The following is a 19872-nucleotide window of genomic DNA, read 5'->3' as shown; positions in this document are numbered from 1 at the left end:
GAAGACGATCGAAAAAACATAGAAATACTTCGCAATAATTTCAATAAATTGTTAATGATAAACATAATAAATACTCATGAACTAAAATAAATTTTTATTGTATTTATGTTTTGAGACGTCAGAACTTGATATGGATGAGGGGGGGAATGATTCTTTAAATAGACCAAACATTATGCCTTCAAACAGTGATATCGAATTAAATGATTTGGAAAATGTTCATGAGCCTTTAAATGACATACAACAGTCTGTATATTCTGACCAGGCTATACCAACAAATAGAGATCAGGATTGGTTATTATTAGAACAGTCCAGCATTTTAAAAAGATTTGTGTACAAATTATGGTATGGACCAAGAGAACCGAGTGATAATCCACCAACTTTTCCTTCCAAGTTTACCCTATTGAAGAAGATTGATGAATTTCCAGAGAAAATATTCAGAAAGAGGTTTCCTAAAATGAGCACACAAATAGTAATACTAATCTTCTATTGCATTATATGGTTCAGTATTATCTACACTATATTACACGCCTATCTCTTTCGTAAACCATTTTTTAACCTTAATAATGGTAGTACTAAAATACCTATATATACTTATGACTGTAATTCATATTTAAATTGGAAAGGTAAAAATAATGCATGTGGATTAAATGCAAGAGATTGTTTGCCTTTTGAGGATAAATACTACTATATTAGATGTCCTGCATTATGTGATCGTGGCGGATGGACTTATTCAGCTATTAATGTAGGTGATCAACGGATAAAATATCAAGGTTATGAGATTGGAGGTGGAAGAAATAATAATCCTGATGACAACGAAATGACCTTGTCAAAACCATATAGGGGTGACTCATTTATTTGTGGATCAGCTGTCCACGCAGATATTATTTCACCTATCTATGGTGGATGTGCAAAGGTGAATATGCGAGGTTTTCAAACTAGCTTCCCTTCTGAAGAGGGAAAACATAATACACATTTTTCGGTTAAGTTTGATTCATTTTTTCCTAGCTCCTATGTTTTTGTCGACTTTCTTAATGGTATATCATCAGGTTGTGTGGATCCAAGATTTTTGGTCATTACACTCAATATATTATTTGGTTTGCCTGTATTTTATCTGTACAAAAGTATTATTGGGTATTGGATTGTTACTATAGTTGGATATTGGACTTTGGTTTTATCATTCGACCCCCCAATAATGGCAGATCCTCATTTTCCAGAGACTGGATATGAATTATTAAGCATTGGATTTCAAAGGTTATTACCCTTATGTTTTGTACTCTATGTTGAATGGAAATGTTCTGTCAAGAGAACTTTAGAAATTGGTTCCCCCTTGTGTAAAATTTTACTTTGGTACCCTTTCTTATGGTTAGGTGTTATGAATAATGTAACTTTTGATAGACTACCTGTAGACAGACTAACTCCAAAAGATTTAAGAGAGCAGCCTGGTGCAGCTACAGCAGTTGGAACAATAGCTGGGGTAATATTTACATGTGCTATTATTCAAGCATATTCCTTATGGAAATCCGGGAGATTCAGAAAGTTTTTCAAGATATATATTACATTTATCTGCTCTTTGATACTTTTATCATTAATTCCTGGTCTTAACCTAAGATTACATCATTATATCCTTGGTATTATGTTAGTTCCAGGCTGTGCTACTAGGGGTGGGTCTGCATATATGTTTCAAGGTATCTTAATTGGGCTGATTTTATCTGGAGTTTCAAAATGGGATTTTGCAAGCATTGTTGAGACTGATTTTGCATTATTAAGAGGTGAGGCTGGCGCTTCATTACTACCTCCAACGTTGTTATTCAATGTAAGTATGCCACATTCATTGTCATGGAAGATTGATGCAAATGTAACCGAGAGCGAGACACAGATATCTAATAAATACTTTGATGGATATTCTTTATTATTAAATGATTTTGAAGTGTATGTGGGTTCGAATACAACAATCGATATTGATTTATTATTTCAAAATAATTTAGAATTGTCTGAAATGGTTCAAAAAGCATTGGAAAATAGTGTAAATAATACAATACCTTTATATTTTAGAGTGGCTAGAGCGAGAATCGATTCTTCTGTAGATAATCATGGTGATTATACAAATGCTGGTGTATTACAATGGCCAGAAGGACTGTGGACACCACCTCTTCCTGGAGTATCATGAATATTTATTACTATAATATTTATATCAGGTACTGTGACTTTTTGTAAAAGTCACGGTAATAGATCTATTATGGAATATTATTTGTTTTATAGAGTCTAATTAATAAAAGATACACCAATTTCTATACTGTCATATAACAAGTTCACGTTTATAGATCGTTCTTTGTCACTCAGTGAATTATGAACATCCAGTTGATCATGTTTAAGGGTGAGATGTTATTTAAAGATGTTTGGAATTATAGATTAATAAAATCGAAAAAAAAAAGTTTTCTAGTAAGGATAAGAGATAGAAAATTGAATTTTGACTATTACGACTCTTAAAGAGATCACTAACGATTATTATACAAAAAGATATTCATAATTGTGAACAGGTGGTGATATTTATGATGATAAAATAAACTTTTCAAAGTGAGAATATAATACTTCAGATCACGCTAGAATTATTGTATATTAGGTCTTAAAAGAATTTTTCAAGATTTAGTTAGTAACAGAAGTATTATTTTAGATTTGTTTTGCGAAGTAATAAGTTACTTGCAAGAATTAAAAAGATTTTTAAGTTTAAAAGAAATCTTCACTTATAAGGTTGTGTCCTGATAGAGAAATTTTAAGCCTGACAGAAAGATTCTTTTAAAAAATATACATAGGAGCACAAACTGTGACAGTTTCTTTTTAATTCAACAATTAGAGAAAAGAGATAAAACTAAGTTAACGGCTGCTTACAATATCTAAGAGAGTTTAAATATTGGAAGTTGAAACTGGAAAATTGTACCATTAATGATGTTGATCGTCTCCGTATATTTATTTCTTTGTTTATTTGTTTTTTCTTAAGGTATTAGTGACAGATATTTGCTAGATATCATCGTAGATGATTTTACAAACCCTTTACTCGCCGACAATAGCTTAGGTTTTTCTATTTATAAAATATATGGATGTATCATTTCTTTACAGTGTATTCCTTTACATAAAGTACGGTTTATATATTATACAAATAAGCATAACAACCAAAAAATAGTTCATTACATTTCATGTCCAAGAATATTATATGTTTTATATAGCAGAATTATTCCTGTAGATCAAAGTGACACTACATAAATCATGCATGGGAAAAAATAATGGACGCGACCGGAATCGAACCGATGACCTCTTCCTTGCAAGGGAAGCGCGCTACCAACTGCGCCACGTGCCCAAAATTTGCTATCAAGTGTTGTGGAATAGAATAGTTATAACCATCAAGATTACATAAGATCCTGAATGAATCTAGAACCAATTAGTGTATTAATAAGCCTTACATGTGCTACAACATTAGATGCTGCATAATAAAAAGATTGGATTACATAAGATCTTGGCAAATCTAGAATTTACCTATTGTTTTATTAAGTCCCACGTGTATTACTAATCACCATGATTAGAGAATTGTGATGCAGTTCTAATCCAGTAGTGCACCTAAATTAATATAATAAATTTTAGGGTTTGAATCAGTCAAGTCATTAATGTAGTAATCTGAATAATCGATCGAGCTCCAGAAAACATATAAAAGGACAACGTTTTCAGGAGATAAAAGATCATCTTCCATAACCGTTTCTTGTAAATAATTTATATATTATATATGAACAAAAGGAGAATAACAAGCAAGTAACAAGTCAAGGAACTTCGAATAAGTACATTAGCTCGATATAAGTCGCTTAATATATAAGACCGTTTAGTAATTATACTATCGACTATAGTTGATTACTGTCTCGATTATTTGAATTACTATTAATATTATTTGCGCTTCCCTGGAATACACAAAGGACTTCACCACACCATACTACAACATCAAGTGTTGTGGAATAGGATAGTTATAACAATCAAGATTACATAAGATCCTGAATGAATCTAGAACTAATTATTGTCTTAATAAGCCGTACACGTGCTACAACATTAGATGCTGCATAATAAAGAGATTGGATTACATAAGATTTTGGCAAATCTAGAATTTACCTATTGTTTTAATAAGTCCCACGTGTATTACTAATCACCATGATTAGAGAATTGGGGTGCAGTTCTAATCCACTAGTGCACCTAAATTAATGTAATAAATTTTAGGATGAATCAGTCAAGTCATTAATGTACTAATCTGAATAATCGATCGAGCTCCAGAAAACATATAAAAGGACAACGTTTTCTGGAGATAAAAGATCATCTTCCATAACCGTTTCTTGTAAATAATTTATATATTATATATGAACAAAAAGAGAACAACAAGCAAGTAACAAGTTAAGTAACTTTGAATAAATATATTGGCTCGATATAAGCCGCTCAATATATAAGACCGTTTTAGTAATTATATTATCGACTATAGTTGATTACTGCCTCGATTATTTGAATAACTGTTAATATTGTTTGCGCTTCCCTGGAATACACAAAAGAATCTGACCATTTCATATTACAATATTATGATTAGGTGAATAAGACAGAATTGACTGGTCAATTTGTATTAAATGTTATAGATTTATTTTTGAGGAATTGCTCAGTATAATTGACATAAAATGCCAATTAATTTGCTGAAATGAGATCTGAGATATAATTAATAATCTAACGTCCTCGTACTAAATAACTGGAAATTTTTATGACAGTATATAAAGGAAGAGTTAATATAAAATGAGTTATAATGTATATTAAGTATGTAGAACAAAACAGGGTAAGCAATACAATAACAATTTATAGTGCCACTAGTATCCTACTATAAATAGCTGAGAACTTATGATATCACCAATATCCTATTATAAGTTATATTATCTTATTAGATTAATTTAAAACGAACGCTGATGGAATTTTTAATACCGAAGCCTTGCGTCAAAACAATCATTTCTAACAGTTTGTAAAATTAACCAAAACAAAATCTGTAGTTAAAGCTAAGGCTTGAATCATCACATACTAAACAACGTTTGAAAACGGCATGGGTCCAATTTGTGACACCTTCTGAATTCTTGTTTTTAAAGGTGTGGGTGTTTTCTGTTTACTTTTTCTAGATAGAAAAAGATTTTTTTTTTGAAAAAAACAAAAAAAATCCCAATTTAAAGAAATATATAAATAGAATATGAAAATGAGAAATAAGAAAAGAAAAGGCCTTATTTTATAAACCGTATGTCTACAGCTCACTTAACAGCTAAATCTTTTGGTGTCCTGTTCATAAGTAGCACTAAGAACTCAGGAATCAATACCACAATTTCTTATTATCATGTCATTGAATATTTTACACCGCTCAATAGCCAAATCAACAATTGCTAATATAGTTAAAGCTACTTCTTGTAGACAGCCCCTTAACAGAGTAGGCCTGATTGCTTCTACTTTTCATCCGGTAAGAACATTTTTCACTACTCAATATAGGGACAACCAACAAAGACAAGCTGTCAACGATATTCTGAACTCTGAATACAAAATTGAAAAAGATTTAGCATCTACAGAACAATCCCCAGACATGTTCAGGCCTTATTTAGAAAAATCTAATTTCTTTATTGTTGAAACGCCTGGCAAGAACGAAGCTAAACTTGTTAAGAAGACTGATTCAGGTGAAACCGTCCACGTCTTTTTCGATGTGGCTCAAGTGGTAAACCTTCCATTTGATGACCTAGTTACAGAAGAAAATATTGCTGCTGCTGAAGATAATAATGATGAAACATTTGATTCATTAGACGACAATTTTGCTAATGTTACTGTTGTCGTAAGCCATGAAGGCAATGGATCCGCAGTATCCTTTGATTTGTTGATGAATTTACAAGATCGTTCTTTCTACATTGACAGTGTTACTCCATTTAAATCTGCTGCTGACATTTTACATGACACTGCTGAATCACAATTTAATAATGATTTGAAGTATCGTGGCCCACCATTTTCGAATCTTGATGAAGGATTGCAAGAATCTTTAGAACTATACTTAGAAAGTAGAGGTGTCAATGAAGAATTATCAGAATTCATTTGTACTTATTCTGAATTCAAGGAGAACAATGAATATATCTCCTGGTTAGAAGACATGAAAGGTTTCTTTAAAAATAAGTAAATGAGTTGACCAAAACAAAGGTGAGGGAAATATGTACATAGATAAATATATATGATTAATATAACTACATTCTTATAAGTACTTGTATATACACTGATAATAATCATTAAGTATTCCTTTTTATTAAATCATCTTTCTTAGAGATATAATATTTTTTATGCGTAAAAGCTGATACATACAGTTATATGCCTATTTGCTCATACAAGATTTTTTTTATATTAGACTCTCTAGAAGATTATAGTTGTATTACTCTTTCAAATTGAATTATTTTTCAGTTCTCAATATTATTTCTTTTAACATACAATGCTCGCTCCTTTCATACAGAAAAATAAACATAGACATTAAATTCAAAACTGGGGAAGATACTAAAGATATAAAGCTATTGCCACAAACATACAAACATTTGTAACACTAAATGGTTGTACTAATATAATATCAGACCAGACACATTGCTTTATTTATGGATTCATTAGACATTCAAAAAGTTTTATTACTTAAGAGAGTTATCTATATAGTAGAAAATAATATTGGTAATTTTGAAGAAAGATCTCACTGGATTCAAAAAATCGTAAAGGAAACCCCGGAGTTGATTGTCTTATTACCATCTCTTAAAGAGAAAATCGAAAGATTCTGTGAAAACTACAATATATCAACAAATACTCTAAACGAACAATGCCCTATTAATATTCAATATAAAAAGATTAAGATTGATAAATTAATCGTTGAACATATTCTTCAAGATGATTATTCGAATATAATTCTGAAATATAATATCATTCCAGTTGAGAAAGCAAATCATCGTCACCAACCCCATTATTTCTATCATTGGTTAGAAAACGTTCTGATTATAACTATTTTAAGTCATGATTTTAGAAACATTCCTGAATTAGAGTATAAAATTGAATCTAATTATGAAATTACTACCCATCTTGACTCTGATAATGAAAATTCTTACGATTCACAACCCGAGTTATTTAATGCAGTACAAAGAATGAGACTATATCTTTGCTGTTCATTATTTCTTCAAGAGAAATATCTGGATGTTATTCAAAAGATATTTTATTTTAATGACAAGGATAGCGGATTTTTACATATATCTCAATGGAATTTACAAAATAATTTCATTTTTGAAGATGAATTTTATACCATAGTATTGATTTCTGCATTATTAACAATTCCAATAAATAAATATAAAAATTTCATACAACTGGCAAATATACAATTATTGTTCCATAATTTCCCACTAGCAAACATGGTATTTGATCTTTTAGTGAACATTAATTTTAAAAAATTCTTTAATGTTTGGTTTCAAAAAGTATACCCAATCGTCCAAAAACATTTTATCATTGGACCTAAATTAGATGAGATAGAACAAAAAATAAGAACAAAGATATACGTGTTTTACCTTAGTGTATCGGATAAAATTAAAATTAGTCAATTATCTGAGTCATTGGGCATAGCATACAATATAGTTTTAAATGATTTAACAAAATTATTTAATGAAAGGCAATCAAATTTTTTTATAGAAGGTGACATAGTTTTTTACAAAAAGAGATCGATTATAAACGATATTTCAAGTATCTTAAAAACAAATGAAAATAGGATATCAAAATTAGTAGACAAAAAAAGAGAAGATAATCATCAACTTATAGAATTTCTTCATAATTCAACTTCAACTAATAGTCAAAACTGTACAGACTAAGACATCCAAAATTTATGAAAATGATATCAGCAATAAAATATCTAAATGATTAAAGGATAAAGACTCCTTGATTATAAATAAGTCAATTATGAATATATAAAAGAATAAAAAAAATATATATACCTCATAATCACAGTAACATTTTTAATAAAACCATATCACAGCAATAAAATCAATCAACAGCAAAATTTAAACTAACATATGCAATGTATTAAAAACCTCTTTTTTCAGAATATAAAATCTACCAAGAACTTTTAACTGTTCCTTTCGATATACTAATCTTTCTGATTTTTCTTTTATTTGTATTACTCTCTTCTTCAAAGTTATCAAAATTGTTCGTGGTATACGTCTCAGGGAGTAATGAATTCTCTTCAGTATTTAAGTACTGTATCAGATCCAGTTGGTTCCTTTTTCTACCACTTCGAATCGGATCTTGTGTCTCTGTATCCTGGATGGCTAAAGAATTTAGATTAATAGTATCTATTGAAGCCATTTTACACTCTTTGTTCTTTATACCTTCCTGACTATTATACAGGTGACGATTAACGTTCTTTTCCAACCTTTCAAAATCTTTCAACCAATAGTCAATATCTTCTCCAGATTTGGGCAATATCTTTAAATAACTAGAGTTAGCACTTCTATTCCCTAGACGAAAACACAAGGTATACTTTTCATTCATGATAAATGGTTGTTGGTCACCAGAAAAAATACCCAACACATCAATTAGGATATCAAATATAATATTATATTTCGAAACTGTCCTATTTTCTGGAGCTGCCTGTAAAGTATAATCATAAAACAAACAATTAAGGGAAAAAATAAAATCATTAATATTTTCTTCCTTCATACATTCTTCCTTACTAAATACTCTTTCCATATATTCAGATATTGATTGGGGAGGATTTCCCCAAAGTTTATTAATAACTCTATATGTTTTTCTCAACACCATAAGCCCATGAAATTGTTTTGAAGTGGTTTCCAATTTCCCTCCATTAGTATCTTTATAGAGGCATGTGAAACACTCAATTCGACTATTTTTAGTATTTCCATAACATTGCTTATGTACTAAACGACCACATTTAATACAACAAAGTTCTCCTACAGTATTTTTTCCTATGCCGGTGTTACATTCACATTTTAATAATTCTTTGCTATCATTATTATTAACAATTATTTTTTTCTCAGGTGCTATTTGAGTGGCTAAAATACTTGGTTGTGAAGAATTTAAAAAATTACCTAAATTGTTTGCTACTTGACTTACTTGTGTTTTGATATTTTCATTTGGATTATTAATTAACCTTTGTTGACTATTTAAAAAATCTTCCTTTGCTTTTTCTTTCTCTGGTGTATAAGAATCAATAATTCGTTGTAATGGATCAATTTCTTGAAGGTCTTCTAAAAGCTCATTGTCAGACATATCATAATTCTTATTCACATTCTGGCAAGAAGATAAAATTGATAAATTGCAACCGTGATAACCTGTATTTATTTGACCCACATTAAATGAATCCAGATCCAGGCTTTTTGGAATTTTAATGGTAGCTCGTGGTTGGAACGTAGCATCTTTAAATAGCGTCGGTTGATAATCCTGCTCTACATTTTCATTAAATAAAAGTCTCATATTCAAATATTTTTCATCAGGTAAAGGCTCCAAGGACTGTGTAATTATAATGAACCTTCTCATTAACTGTTGAACCATCTTGCGAGAATCTTTAAGGGCTATTATTTCATTTGGCGAAGTGGCAACCCCATTTTGAGTCGAATCTTGACTATTAATAGACATCGAAACATTATTTCCACTGTAGTCAAATGTGAAAAGATAATTTTCATACAGATCAGTGGGATTAGCTTCTTCAACAAAAATACCTAAAGAGAGGGCTCTTAAATATTTTAATTTAATTGACTGGAAAACACCTTTTTCAAGCCAATCTAATAATAAATCAATTTCTTGAGATTTTCCTCTAATCAAAGTTTTAATCTTGATTGAATTTGCTTGTTTATTTTTATCGAAATCTTTGGAGTGCTTTTCAGGAATAAACCTTTGATCCAGAAAATACTCATCTGGAAACAAACCACGTAAAAAAGCTAAACATCCAAATGACATTGTTAACATAGTTTGAATCAATTTTTGAGACTGTTCAGACGAGATAGCCACTGCTGGTTCTAAAAATGTTTTTGTTTTCTGTTTTGACAAAAATAATTGGTTCGTAGACATGTTTACAAGATTAATATTTTGACTTTGTAACTATTTAGTTTCATCTATGTTCTAAATTTACTGTCATATACTTTTTTACATACTACTCTTTTATCAAAGATTGTAGTGGGATGAAGTTAGCCGCCAAACAAAAGAATTATGGATAAAATACAACGTCTGCAAGTTATTGCGATACACCCATACACCTTTTTCTATAATCTAAGGAAAAACTCACAGAAAAATCTTAGAATAAAAACACAAAAAAAATATAAAAAGTACTTTAAAACGAGGAATAAATGCCTTGAGAGTTCCTGAAGATACAGTAAACAGCGGAGAAACTAACTCTACCTCTTTTTAACTAACCAAATTATTGAACAATAATAATGCTACATGTATGAACTGAAAACTAGCAGAAGACAACCATAAAGTTTAAAAAAAAAAGAGAGAAACATCCCAATTTCCACTTTTTCCACAATGTAGCTAAAGAATAATAAGAAACAAGGGAAGTACTAATACATTAGGATAAATTGTTATGAGTTACCTTATTATAGAAAAATTGATCTAAAAACAACTATACTACAAATAAGAACTAAATTTACATATTGAACTCGAAAAATACGTAGTCAATGTATTTTCCAGAAGCTTTTTTTATATTATCAACTAGTATCTTGAATTAATGAATAAAAAACAACCAAATAGCTTTTCTTCTATTATCTCAACCTTCAAACACCAAAATTACTTAAGATATGTTTCTGTTGTACATACGCTATACTGATGACTATTGTGTTTTACAATGCCTATAAATATTGATCAAATTTATTTTAAAAGCACCAGAAATAGCTGTATCATCTTTTTTTGAAAATTTGGGTAAGGCCAGTAGACTCTTCTATAAAGATTTGTAAAATAGGACAATCAAAAGTAGTACTAGCGAAAAGTTTATTTCTGTCAGAGACGATTTCATAAGAGATATAATAATTACAGAAAACCTTATTCAAAATTAATTTAAAATCAATAGTAGCAATGAATTGCTTAACAGTTGGAATCCAATACAACCATTTAATTAATCTGTCAATAACCACTAAAATACATTCCAATCTATCTAAGAGTTTCATGCTTGTCACAGAGTCAATATTATTAATGACTATACTTATATTGAAACGATGAGAGAAGCATTTGTATTCGGACCAAGTTGCTGTACATGGATAGCAGTTTGGTAATTGATATAGACTTGAACATGGTTCCTAATTGTAATGACCATATTTAGTTAGTAGAAATCTCTCAACAAAATTTAGAATATTTTATTAGAACCTAGGTGACTTGCTAGATTAGAGTTATGGTAAGAATAGAGATGCAACATTTTAATGGAACCTAACAGAATAACTGACTTACGCCAACTAGATAGGTTATGCTTAATAATAAATTAGATCCTTGCAGCACATACGATATTTGGTAATAATTCTGTAGTTTCTGATCCGAGCTTTCTAGTTAACTAATCAATTAAATGTTAGCAAGAAATAGAGATCATCAAGATATTCTATGCCTAATTTTCCCCAGTATTATCCAATGAAGATAATATAACTACTATTGTGAACCGTTTTATTGTATTAGTATTAATATTGTTCAGATGAGAAAAAGCATCTGTTTGATTCTTTTACTCCTGAAATGTATTGAATCATAAAATTGAATTCAAGAGTATCATCCCGCCATCTCATTAGATATTACTAAATGCCATTTTCTTTGATTATAAACTTAAGACACTCATGGTCGGTTTTTAATAAAGCCTTTTGACTTGGTAAATAATGTCTCCGTTGGTGTGGAACATGAACAACTACAAAAATATCCTTTTTCTCTAATGGACTTATTCACCTCGTAGCCATATAAAGTTCTGCTTATATATGCAAGCACTACTATAGCCATCTTAGAAAGATCAAATAGCTTCAAATTAGGAGCCTTTAACAACTTTTTTACCAGCAAGCCAAAAGCTTCTTGCTGTATTGTTGTCTATTTCTTACTCTCTTAGTTTAAAAAAAAACCCTTAATGGACAAAAAAAACTCTTAATAAATTAACCCTTTTCTAAATGACATAACATACCTTGCTTAATAGTAATGCAACCAAAAAATAAGATTTTATTCAGGAAAAATTCACATTTAGTCTTTTTTTTTTTTGCAGATAGATAGCCTTGAGTTAAGGTTATTGAAGGTTTTTTAGAGTATTGTATGTGGTCCTCTTCATTTTTGAAACAGATTAATGTATCGTCTAAAAATACTACACAAAACCTACCTAGATAAGTCCTCAAAACGCAACTTGTCTACCTTTGGAATATAAAAGAACATTATTTTAATGAAAAACACAATGTTCTTTTTTTAGTATTTTAAAGTTATGATAACAACAGTTTTAGATTTATCATTTTCACGGCTAGGAACTTCTTGGCAGCCATTTTTTAAATCCAACCTGCTAAATATTGTAGCATCTATTGATTGATCGAATAGATTTTCAATATCCAGAATAAAATATTTAGTTTTAATAGTTATATTAGTTAATTGCTTACAGTTAATACATAGCTTACAGAATAAATTAAGAAAACATATGACTTAACTTTGTTGTCTTAAAATCTTTCTTTATATTAAGTCTTTAGTTCTTCCTTTTCTAGTTCGATGGTACAATATAATCTTTTATAAACAAGAACGTGATTCAAACCTAACCTTATTTTTATAAAAATAGATATATATATATATTTAGTAAACACCTCTATTTGGATAATATAGCGATATCAATATGCCTTTAGAATATTGACCAGCTATTGAAAGATTAACAGCATTCAATCATATTGGAATACAGAAAACCTCAAGTTTGAAAAATAGAGGAACCATCTTGTCTTTTATGAATATTGATATGTAAAATAGATAATCTAATCAGTTTTCTTTTAGATTTTGTTAGTATCAATAAACTTGATTAGCTGAACCACAGTAAAACTTTAACCAGATATATGAGAGTATGAAAAAATTTTAAAGTAGAGGCCGAGAAAGATAATTGAAAACATTACATAATTTATTATTTCATCATTTTAATCAATGTCTCTAAGCTCATTGCTGACTTCATAAAGTATTAATCTTTGGATGGTGCAGAATCTTGACTTGTCCCCAATCAGTTCCTAAAAGAATTACAGTAGAAGGTAAAAATGAGTGCAATCTCATGAGTGGTTTATCCCCCTCCCCCCATTTTTTTGAAAATATCGTTAAAGGAACATTTTTATAGGAACAGTTTCAATGTCAGAATAAGGTTTTACAACATATTTATTGAATCTTGAATGCATGCCTAATTAATACAAGATTGTTATATTATTCATTATTAAGATTCCAATACTTCTTCTGGCACTTTATCGTTAGTAGAATCACTATAGTTTTAGTAAGGATGAAGGATATTCGTAGCTTTTCAACCCTTTGTGCTTGTGGGTCAAAGATTATTTACGTGATTACATGTTATTTAATTTTTATTGGTGCTGTTATTATACATAGACCAAATTGTTTAGTTCAAAAAAAAAAAAAAAAAGAATAGATTTTGATAACAATAGGTTCAATTACAATCGGTTGTTAATAAATACCTTTAAAAGGAGTCTGTCAAAATGAAAATATAATAGAGGTTGTACATGACTCGTCTATTTTTTTTACCAGATATAATAGACACTCAAACTAAATGTATTGTTAAACCTTGACACACTTAGAAGCTGCGTATTGTTTTGCCATATACCTCAGTTTATCTCAACAGTGATGCAAAAATTGCAATTGCTAATAATAAAATGTACACAAAAAAAACAATCGAATACTAAAGACCCATACATTACTATATAAATAAAACAATAATGTAACGGTAATAAATTAGCAACAATAGACACTATTGTACTGATGTCAATTCTTTAAGGAGAGAATAAAAAAAAAGAACAAAAAAATATTTGTATGATCAGCCTCACTGTGCACATAATGAGGCTGACAGTAACTTTTCTAACACGATTGTTTGTCATTGTTCGAAAATAACAATTCTAAAGCTGTAAAATTGATACTATTGTCACACGGATACCCCTAATTGGACTTTTTTTTTTGATATATTAAATCATCTGATTATCCAAATTCCACAGTATCGGAGAATATGCCATTTATTTATAGAATCAAAAGGATATATAAAATCTATACCACCGATATATATAAAAAAAGATATAACAACTGATAATTTCCATTTTGATTTACGATTCTGTGAAATTTGTATAGCTAATAATTGAACATATATATATATATATATATATATATATATATACGTATATTACTATTACTATTATTATTATTTGTTCAATTGCTACCCCTCCCTGAATAAAATATAGTTATTTTATATATTCAATTATACTTTGATTTTTTCTTTTTCAAATATATATATATATATATATAAATACATACAAATACAATATAGTATACCAACAAATACCAAATATTCTATCAAAAAAAGATATTTTGTATCCTTTCTACTACTTAAATATTCATTTGTGTTTGGTACATTTTTTAATTACAATCTGATTTAAATATTGTTTTTTTTTGTCTTAATAAAAAATAGATTTGACTAAGATAAATAAATGTCAGAATCCATCTCTTCTTTTGCTTCAAAAGACGTATCATCTATAATATCATTAAATAGTCATATAAACGAGAGCAACTTATCTACAAAAGTACTATTTGATTTTGATCCTTCTAAAAATGTATTATCAAGACCCCTTTCCACATGTTCAGGCAATTCAGGCTTTTCAATTACAGGTACAAAAGATAGCACTGAAAGTAAACCCACCATTAGAACAGGATTAAACCAATATTTATCGAATCTTTTAGAACCCAAGTGCCATTATTCAAAACATTCTATTGATACACCTATCTCTGGATATTCTTCTAGATGTTCATCTAAATTTGACCTAGGTAAAACCAATCATTCAAATTATATAACTGAATCATACATTGAAAATCAAATTCAACAATATCCAGATCTAATACTGAGTTCTTGTTCAACCCCAATATATCCAGACTGTCCAACTTCACCACCAATGACTTTAAAAGAAAAAATAAAGTTATTAAACATTAACAGACCATATAGTAATGGAAATTTTAAACACCCTCAAAAAAATATTAATAAAAATGACTTTTTCTATAATACCCATCATACCAATTCCAATGATTCAATAAACATACTTCAAGATGTTGATGATGTGTCTATTGATAATCTATTAGACTCTAATAATATTTCTAACAATTGTTGGGATACTATGGAAAAAAAATCTAAAATGAGTAAACTTGAACACGAACTGAATATATATCATCCTTCAGGAGAAATTGACTTACAAAGTGACACTAGCACTCTAGGTGATGACGAATCTTATCTTTCAACTTTTAGAAATTTACGTGATAAAGAAAATTTTGATATCGAAATAGATGGCGATATTACAAATAACAATAGCAATGATAGAGATAAGAATGATAATGTTCAATTATTTCAAAGTAATGAAGCAATAGAATAATTAATACCCGAATACCACACATAACTTTCCTTAATATCCTGCTTACAGGAAAATAAAATAAAAAAGAAAAAAGAAATTTGTGATACCCTTATTTCACCATATCTAAAAATTCAAATGCCACAACATTTTTTTTTATCACCCCAATGCAAATTATGTAAAAAATAGATGTGTATGTATTATTAATATTTGTATCTAACCCTCAACTTCATTCAAGTCTTTGTAAGGATAATGAATAGAGACGTTTTGTTTCACTAAGCTATAAACTTTTTTTTTTGTCTTGCATTACACAATTAACTTCTTCTTTTTTTTCTTTTTTTTTTTCTTTTTTTTTCAAGAGAATATACGCTGAAAAAAACTTTCGGCGGCTATTTTTTAATTGGTATAGAGATAATGTTATCGCAGGTGAAATATAATTGTATATAAAGAATACTCCCTTTCTTCTTCAGACCAAAAAATGTTTGGAATCATTAAACCAACTTTATATAAAAAAAAAGTACAAAAAAAAAAGAATTATTAATAAGAGCATATCAAAAACAATGGAAATCACATCCACCTTTAAAACTACACTCAATGAATTTTGTGAAGTTGCAAATTGGATGACACAAAAAGTTTATGGTTGGCGAAATTTAACTAATGAAGATCTACGTCAAATTAGAAATAAATTAGAGGCCTTACAACCGATAGCAGATAAATATGAACGTTCATTCAGGACATCTAAGGTAATGTTGGAGAACGAACTATATTTAAACTTAGAAAATGCTTCTTCTAATCTATGGAATTCAATTTCAATAACTTTAAAAACAGAACAACAAAGTTTCACTAAAGCAAAATTACCAAATGATACTACTAAGAAAAAAGATGATATACAAGAGACAGATCAATTGTATTTATTGTGTTGTTGTAAACTATTTTCGGCTAGTTTATTTGCTGTGTATGATGCATTAATAAATACTACAGAGACCTTACTTAGAATACTTAATTGCCAAGTAAACACATTAAAAACTATTGTAGATTGTTTGACACAATCCTACCTATCCCATTGTTGTCTTATCAATGGTGATGTGGATAAAGCTTTGGAAATCAAATATAATTCTTCAATAGTTAAACATGATTGGGATGAATTAATTCATATTTATCAGGACATACCACAATATACTTTAAGAAGAGTAGAAGAAAGGACAGACATTTGGGAAGAAAATCAAAAATATGAGATCAAAAGATTAAAGTTAGAATTTTTCATTGTAAACTTTCAACTTTGTTTAAAAGATGGAGACATTGAAACAGCAAAGTTATATAGTAATAAAATTAATATAAACGAAAGCTTAGATATTCTAGATGCTAAATGTTTAATTGAGTTATGCAGAATAATATTTAATTCTGTCTTAATTTACTCGAAAAATTGTCACAACACTATGAAAAAACAAGAGGTTGTTTCGCTGCTAAGATTGGCGTTACAATACTTAAATCTTCCATTAGAAAATCTATCATCTCATATAAATTATCAAAATATCAAATACTCAGTAACTTTATTTTTAACAAAATTTTTAATAGAAAACTGCAAGGAGCTTTCTGCTGCTGAAGAATGTAGTTCACTACTCAATTTATTACAGGAACATTTTGGAAAGAAAATCGAACCATATAAATTAGCCATCAAATACAACCAAACTCAACAAACTGGAAACAGTGATCAAGCTATTGAAGAAATTATAATGAGAATGATTACTACATTAAATATAACTCTTCACTGGGAACAAATATTAGAATGCATTGGGCAATTGTCAAAAAGTAATACTAAACTGGCTATTGTCTGTATGGAATACATTTTTCTTAATAAATTAAATCAAAAAGAACATTCTAAGATTTGGGAAGATTTAATTGTTGCAAGAGTATTTTTAACAATTGAAGCACAGGATTTAACAATCAAGGATATTACTCTTTCTCTAAATGAATTTTTTAAAACAGTTGAAACCAATGCTGTAGAAAAACTTTCTAGAATGAAAATATCATGCATTGTAACTATTCTCTGGAATTTGGCCAAGAAATTTGATAAAAAACAAGAATATGCAAACAGTTGCCTTATTTATGAATTAGCTATTAAAAAATTATTTTGTGATGACTTTAGTGAAATCGGAAAAATATTAAGGGCGCTTATATCATCCTATATAAATTGTGGAAATTATGAAGCAGCTCTACAACAATATGAAAGAATGGAAGAATGTGATAAGCTACATCCTCTTACACAGTTGTTGTTGGTGAAAATATACTATAAATTCGCGGAAAAAAACAAAATAACAGAATGCTTGAAAAATATCTATCTATCAAAATCTGATAATTCAATTCAAATCTTAATTTTAGCTATATCTTTCTGCAAGAAAATGGATGATATAGTTTTAACTGGTATAAATTTTCTATTTGAAAAAATAGATTTAGAAGAAGAAAATACTGACCGAAATCAAGTAAATGATTGGACTATTCCATTATTAGAATTACTACGCTACACACTACAGCTGATCATCAAATTATTTGACAATGATAATTTAAACTGGAAACAAAATGTGCCAATATTACAGAAACTTTTAACCAAAGCCAAACATTTTATTGTAGACAATTCCAAGCTTAGGAGATCTTTTGAAGAAACAACAAAAACACATTTTGAAAAAGAAATAATTTCTGTCGATGAGGTAGAATGGTTTGCTTCAGTTGCCTATAACATATCAGTAAAAGGATATAATGAAAATAAAATAGATCTAATTCAACCACTTGTACAATTAGCAGCTGAACTTAATGATTTGATCCCAATTAATCAATTTTCTTTCATAAAACGTTTTCATTTTCAATATTGGAAGTACAGAATATCACTACTAAAAGCAATTATCTTTTTAGAAGGAAATCAAAATACTGATTTTGATTTGTCAAGACTACAAGAATTAACTCTATCTTTAGAAAATGTATTAGAAGACATCAGTGCTTTTAGAAGAACTTCCGAGGTAAAAGAAAAAATCGATAAAGAAAGTATTGCAGATCTAGATAACTGTTATATTGAACTTTTAACGGTACAATTTAAATGCATACTCTCTCTGAAAAATCAACAAAAACTTCAGATATTTACTGAAAAAATACTGAAAGAAAATAATCTGCATATTAATAAGGTTTTAATCGAACTATGCCTGTCCAATCCAGATTGTCCACAGGGTATGACGAAGAAAACAGTAACTGCTATTATTAAGAGAAATCTAGTTGAAAATACTGTATCCAATAATGATCTCAGCACCTGGATTAAAATATTATTAGAAAATATTTCAAATCCAGGAGATATAACCGACGAAGGCATAATCTCAAATGTTTTAAATAAATTTCAGATTGATATACGTGATAATCCATCTTGCTTGTTACAATCAAAAGAAACTATTGAAACAATCGCAACATTAATATGGAATGTTGGTGTAAATTTGCTTATATTTGGTGATCAAGAAAACGCAATCAAATGGTGCAAATATTCTGTGTTGTTTGCCAAATTTGTTAATAATGATCTAAAAGATCAACTGAAAAGTATGTGGCATTCACTGATATCAAGTGCTAATATTCAAGACGATCCAATTAGTCAAATATAGTAAAGAGAAATAATAAACCTGCAGTAATGTGTAACAACCTGAAATTAAAAGATTCACCTGATATAATATTTTATTGTTTTGAGGATAAAAAGGGTTAAAAAGTTTACCACAATTAAAAGATATCAATATGCCCACAGTTAAAGGGTAAAATAACAACACAAAGATAGTGATCATATGGAAAAACGATACTTAGTTATTTGTAAACTTTATTATCAAAAATGTTTTTTTTTTAATAGTAATGATGAAAACTTTTACCTAAGATTATTTATACGTCTAAAGATCTGATCTAGATTATGACAATTTCTAACTGTTTTATTTTTATTTTTTTTTTGGTGTGAGAATGAATAATATACTATACCGGATACACCTTAGCGGTATTTATAGATCTTCATGACATCTTCCAGTATAGAGATGCTTATGCCAATATACTCGCAACCTGCAATAAACATAAAGGAAGAGTCAACAACATCTTTAGCTGAGTTATTTATAGATTTAATTCCAAAGAGACTTCCCTTCATGCAACAACAGTCATCTGCTGGAACCTTGGCAGAGAATGATATTAAGGTTCTTTTGTTAGAGAATACATCTCAGGAGTTAATTGAAATCTTCAA

At 29.0% G+C, this 19872-nt stretch overlaps 6 protein-coding genes and 1 non-coding gene across 7 annotated transcripts, besides 1 other annotated feature; 5 read left to right on the top strand and 2 right to left on the bottom strand.

Moving 5' to 3' along the window:
• Window positions 1-130: 130 nt before the first annotated feature.
• Window positions 131-2167, top strand: PWA37_001444 (uncharacterized protein; the record flags this gene model as incomplete). The annotated part of the gene is made up of 1 exon (XM_064858071.1): window positions 131-2167. The coding sequence occupies one exon, from the start codon at window positions 131-133 to the stop codon at window positions 2165-2167; it is 2037 nt and encodes a 678-aa protein (XP_064714778.1).
• A 1111-nt stretch (window positions 2168-3278) lies between these two features.
• PWA37_001443 lies at window positions 3279-3353 on the bottom strand. The gene has a single exon. It is a non-coding gene; the product is annotated as a tRNA-Ala (tRNA).
• A 2033-nt stretch (window positions 3354-5386) lies between these two features.
• On the top strand, window positions 5387-6205 carry MAM33 (Mam33p; the record flags this gene model as incomplete). Its single annotated transcript, XM_064858070.1, has 1 exon — window positions 5387-6205. The coding sequence occupies one exon, from the start codon at window positions 5387-5389 to the stop codon at window positions 6203-6205; it is 819 nt and encodes a 272-aa protein (XP_064714777.1).
• Window positions 6206-6665: 460 nt separating this feature from the next.
• On the top strand, window positions 6666-7907 carry PCI8 (Pci8p; the record flags this gene model as incomplete). The annotated part of the gene is made up of 1 exon (XM_064858069.1): window positions 6666-7907. One exon carries the CDS (start codon window positions 6666-6668, stop codon window positions 7905-7907), a length of 1242 nt encoding a protein of 413 aa, XP_064714776.1.
• A 241-nt stretch (window positions 7908-8148) lies between these two features.
• Window positions 8149-10122, bottom strand: HOP1 (Hop1p; the record flags this gene model as incomplete). The annotated part of the gene is made up of 1 exon (XM_064858068.1): window positions 8149-10122. The coding sequence occupies one exon, from the start codon at window positions 10120-10122 to the stop codon at window positions 8149-8151; it is 1974 nt and encodes a 657-aa protein (XP_064714775.1).
• Window positions 10123-12378: 2256 nt separating this feature from the next.
• Window positions 12379-12435: a sequence feature (Short protein (PWA37_001439, KAK5960919.1) was converted to a misc_feature.).
• A 2285-nt stretch (window positions 12436-14720) lies between these two features.
• On the top strand, window positions 14721-15650 carry PWA37_001438 (uncharacterized protein; the record flags this gene model as incomplete). Its single annotated transcript, XM_064858067.1, has 1 exon — window positions 14721-15650. The coding sequence occupies one exon, from the start codon at window positions 14721-14723 to the stop codon at window positions 15648-15650; it is 930 nt and encodes a 309-aa protein (XP_064714774.1).
• Window positions 15651-16186: 536 nt separating this feature from the next.
• On the top strand, window positions 16187-19261 carry SPO22 (Spo22p; the record flags this gene model as incomplete). Its single annotated transcript, XM_064858066.1, has 1 exon — window positions 16187-19261. The coding sequence occupies one exon, from the start codon at window positions 16187-16189 to the stop codon at window positions 19259-19261; it is 3075 nt and encodes a 1024-aa protein (XP_064714773.1).
• Window positions 19262-19872: the final 611 nt, after the last annotated feature.

The sequence above is a fragment of the Arxiozyma heterogenica genome, assembly GCF_036370985.1.
Source record: "Arxiozyma heterogenica strain weizmannii chromosome Unknown scaffold_17, whole genome shotgun sequence".
Lineage (NCBI taxonomy): Eukaryota > Fungi > Ascomycota > Saccharomycetes > Saccharomycetales > Saccharomycetaceae > Arxiozyma > Arxiozyma heterogenica.
This window is presented reverse-complemented; position numbering and strand designations above follow the sequence as displayed.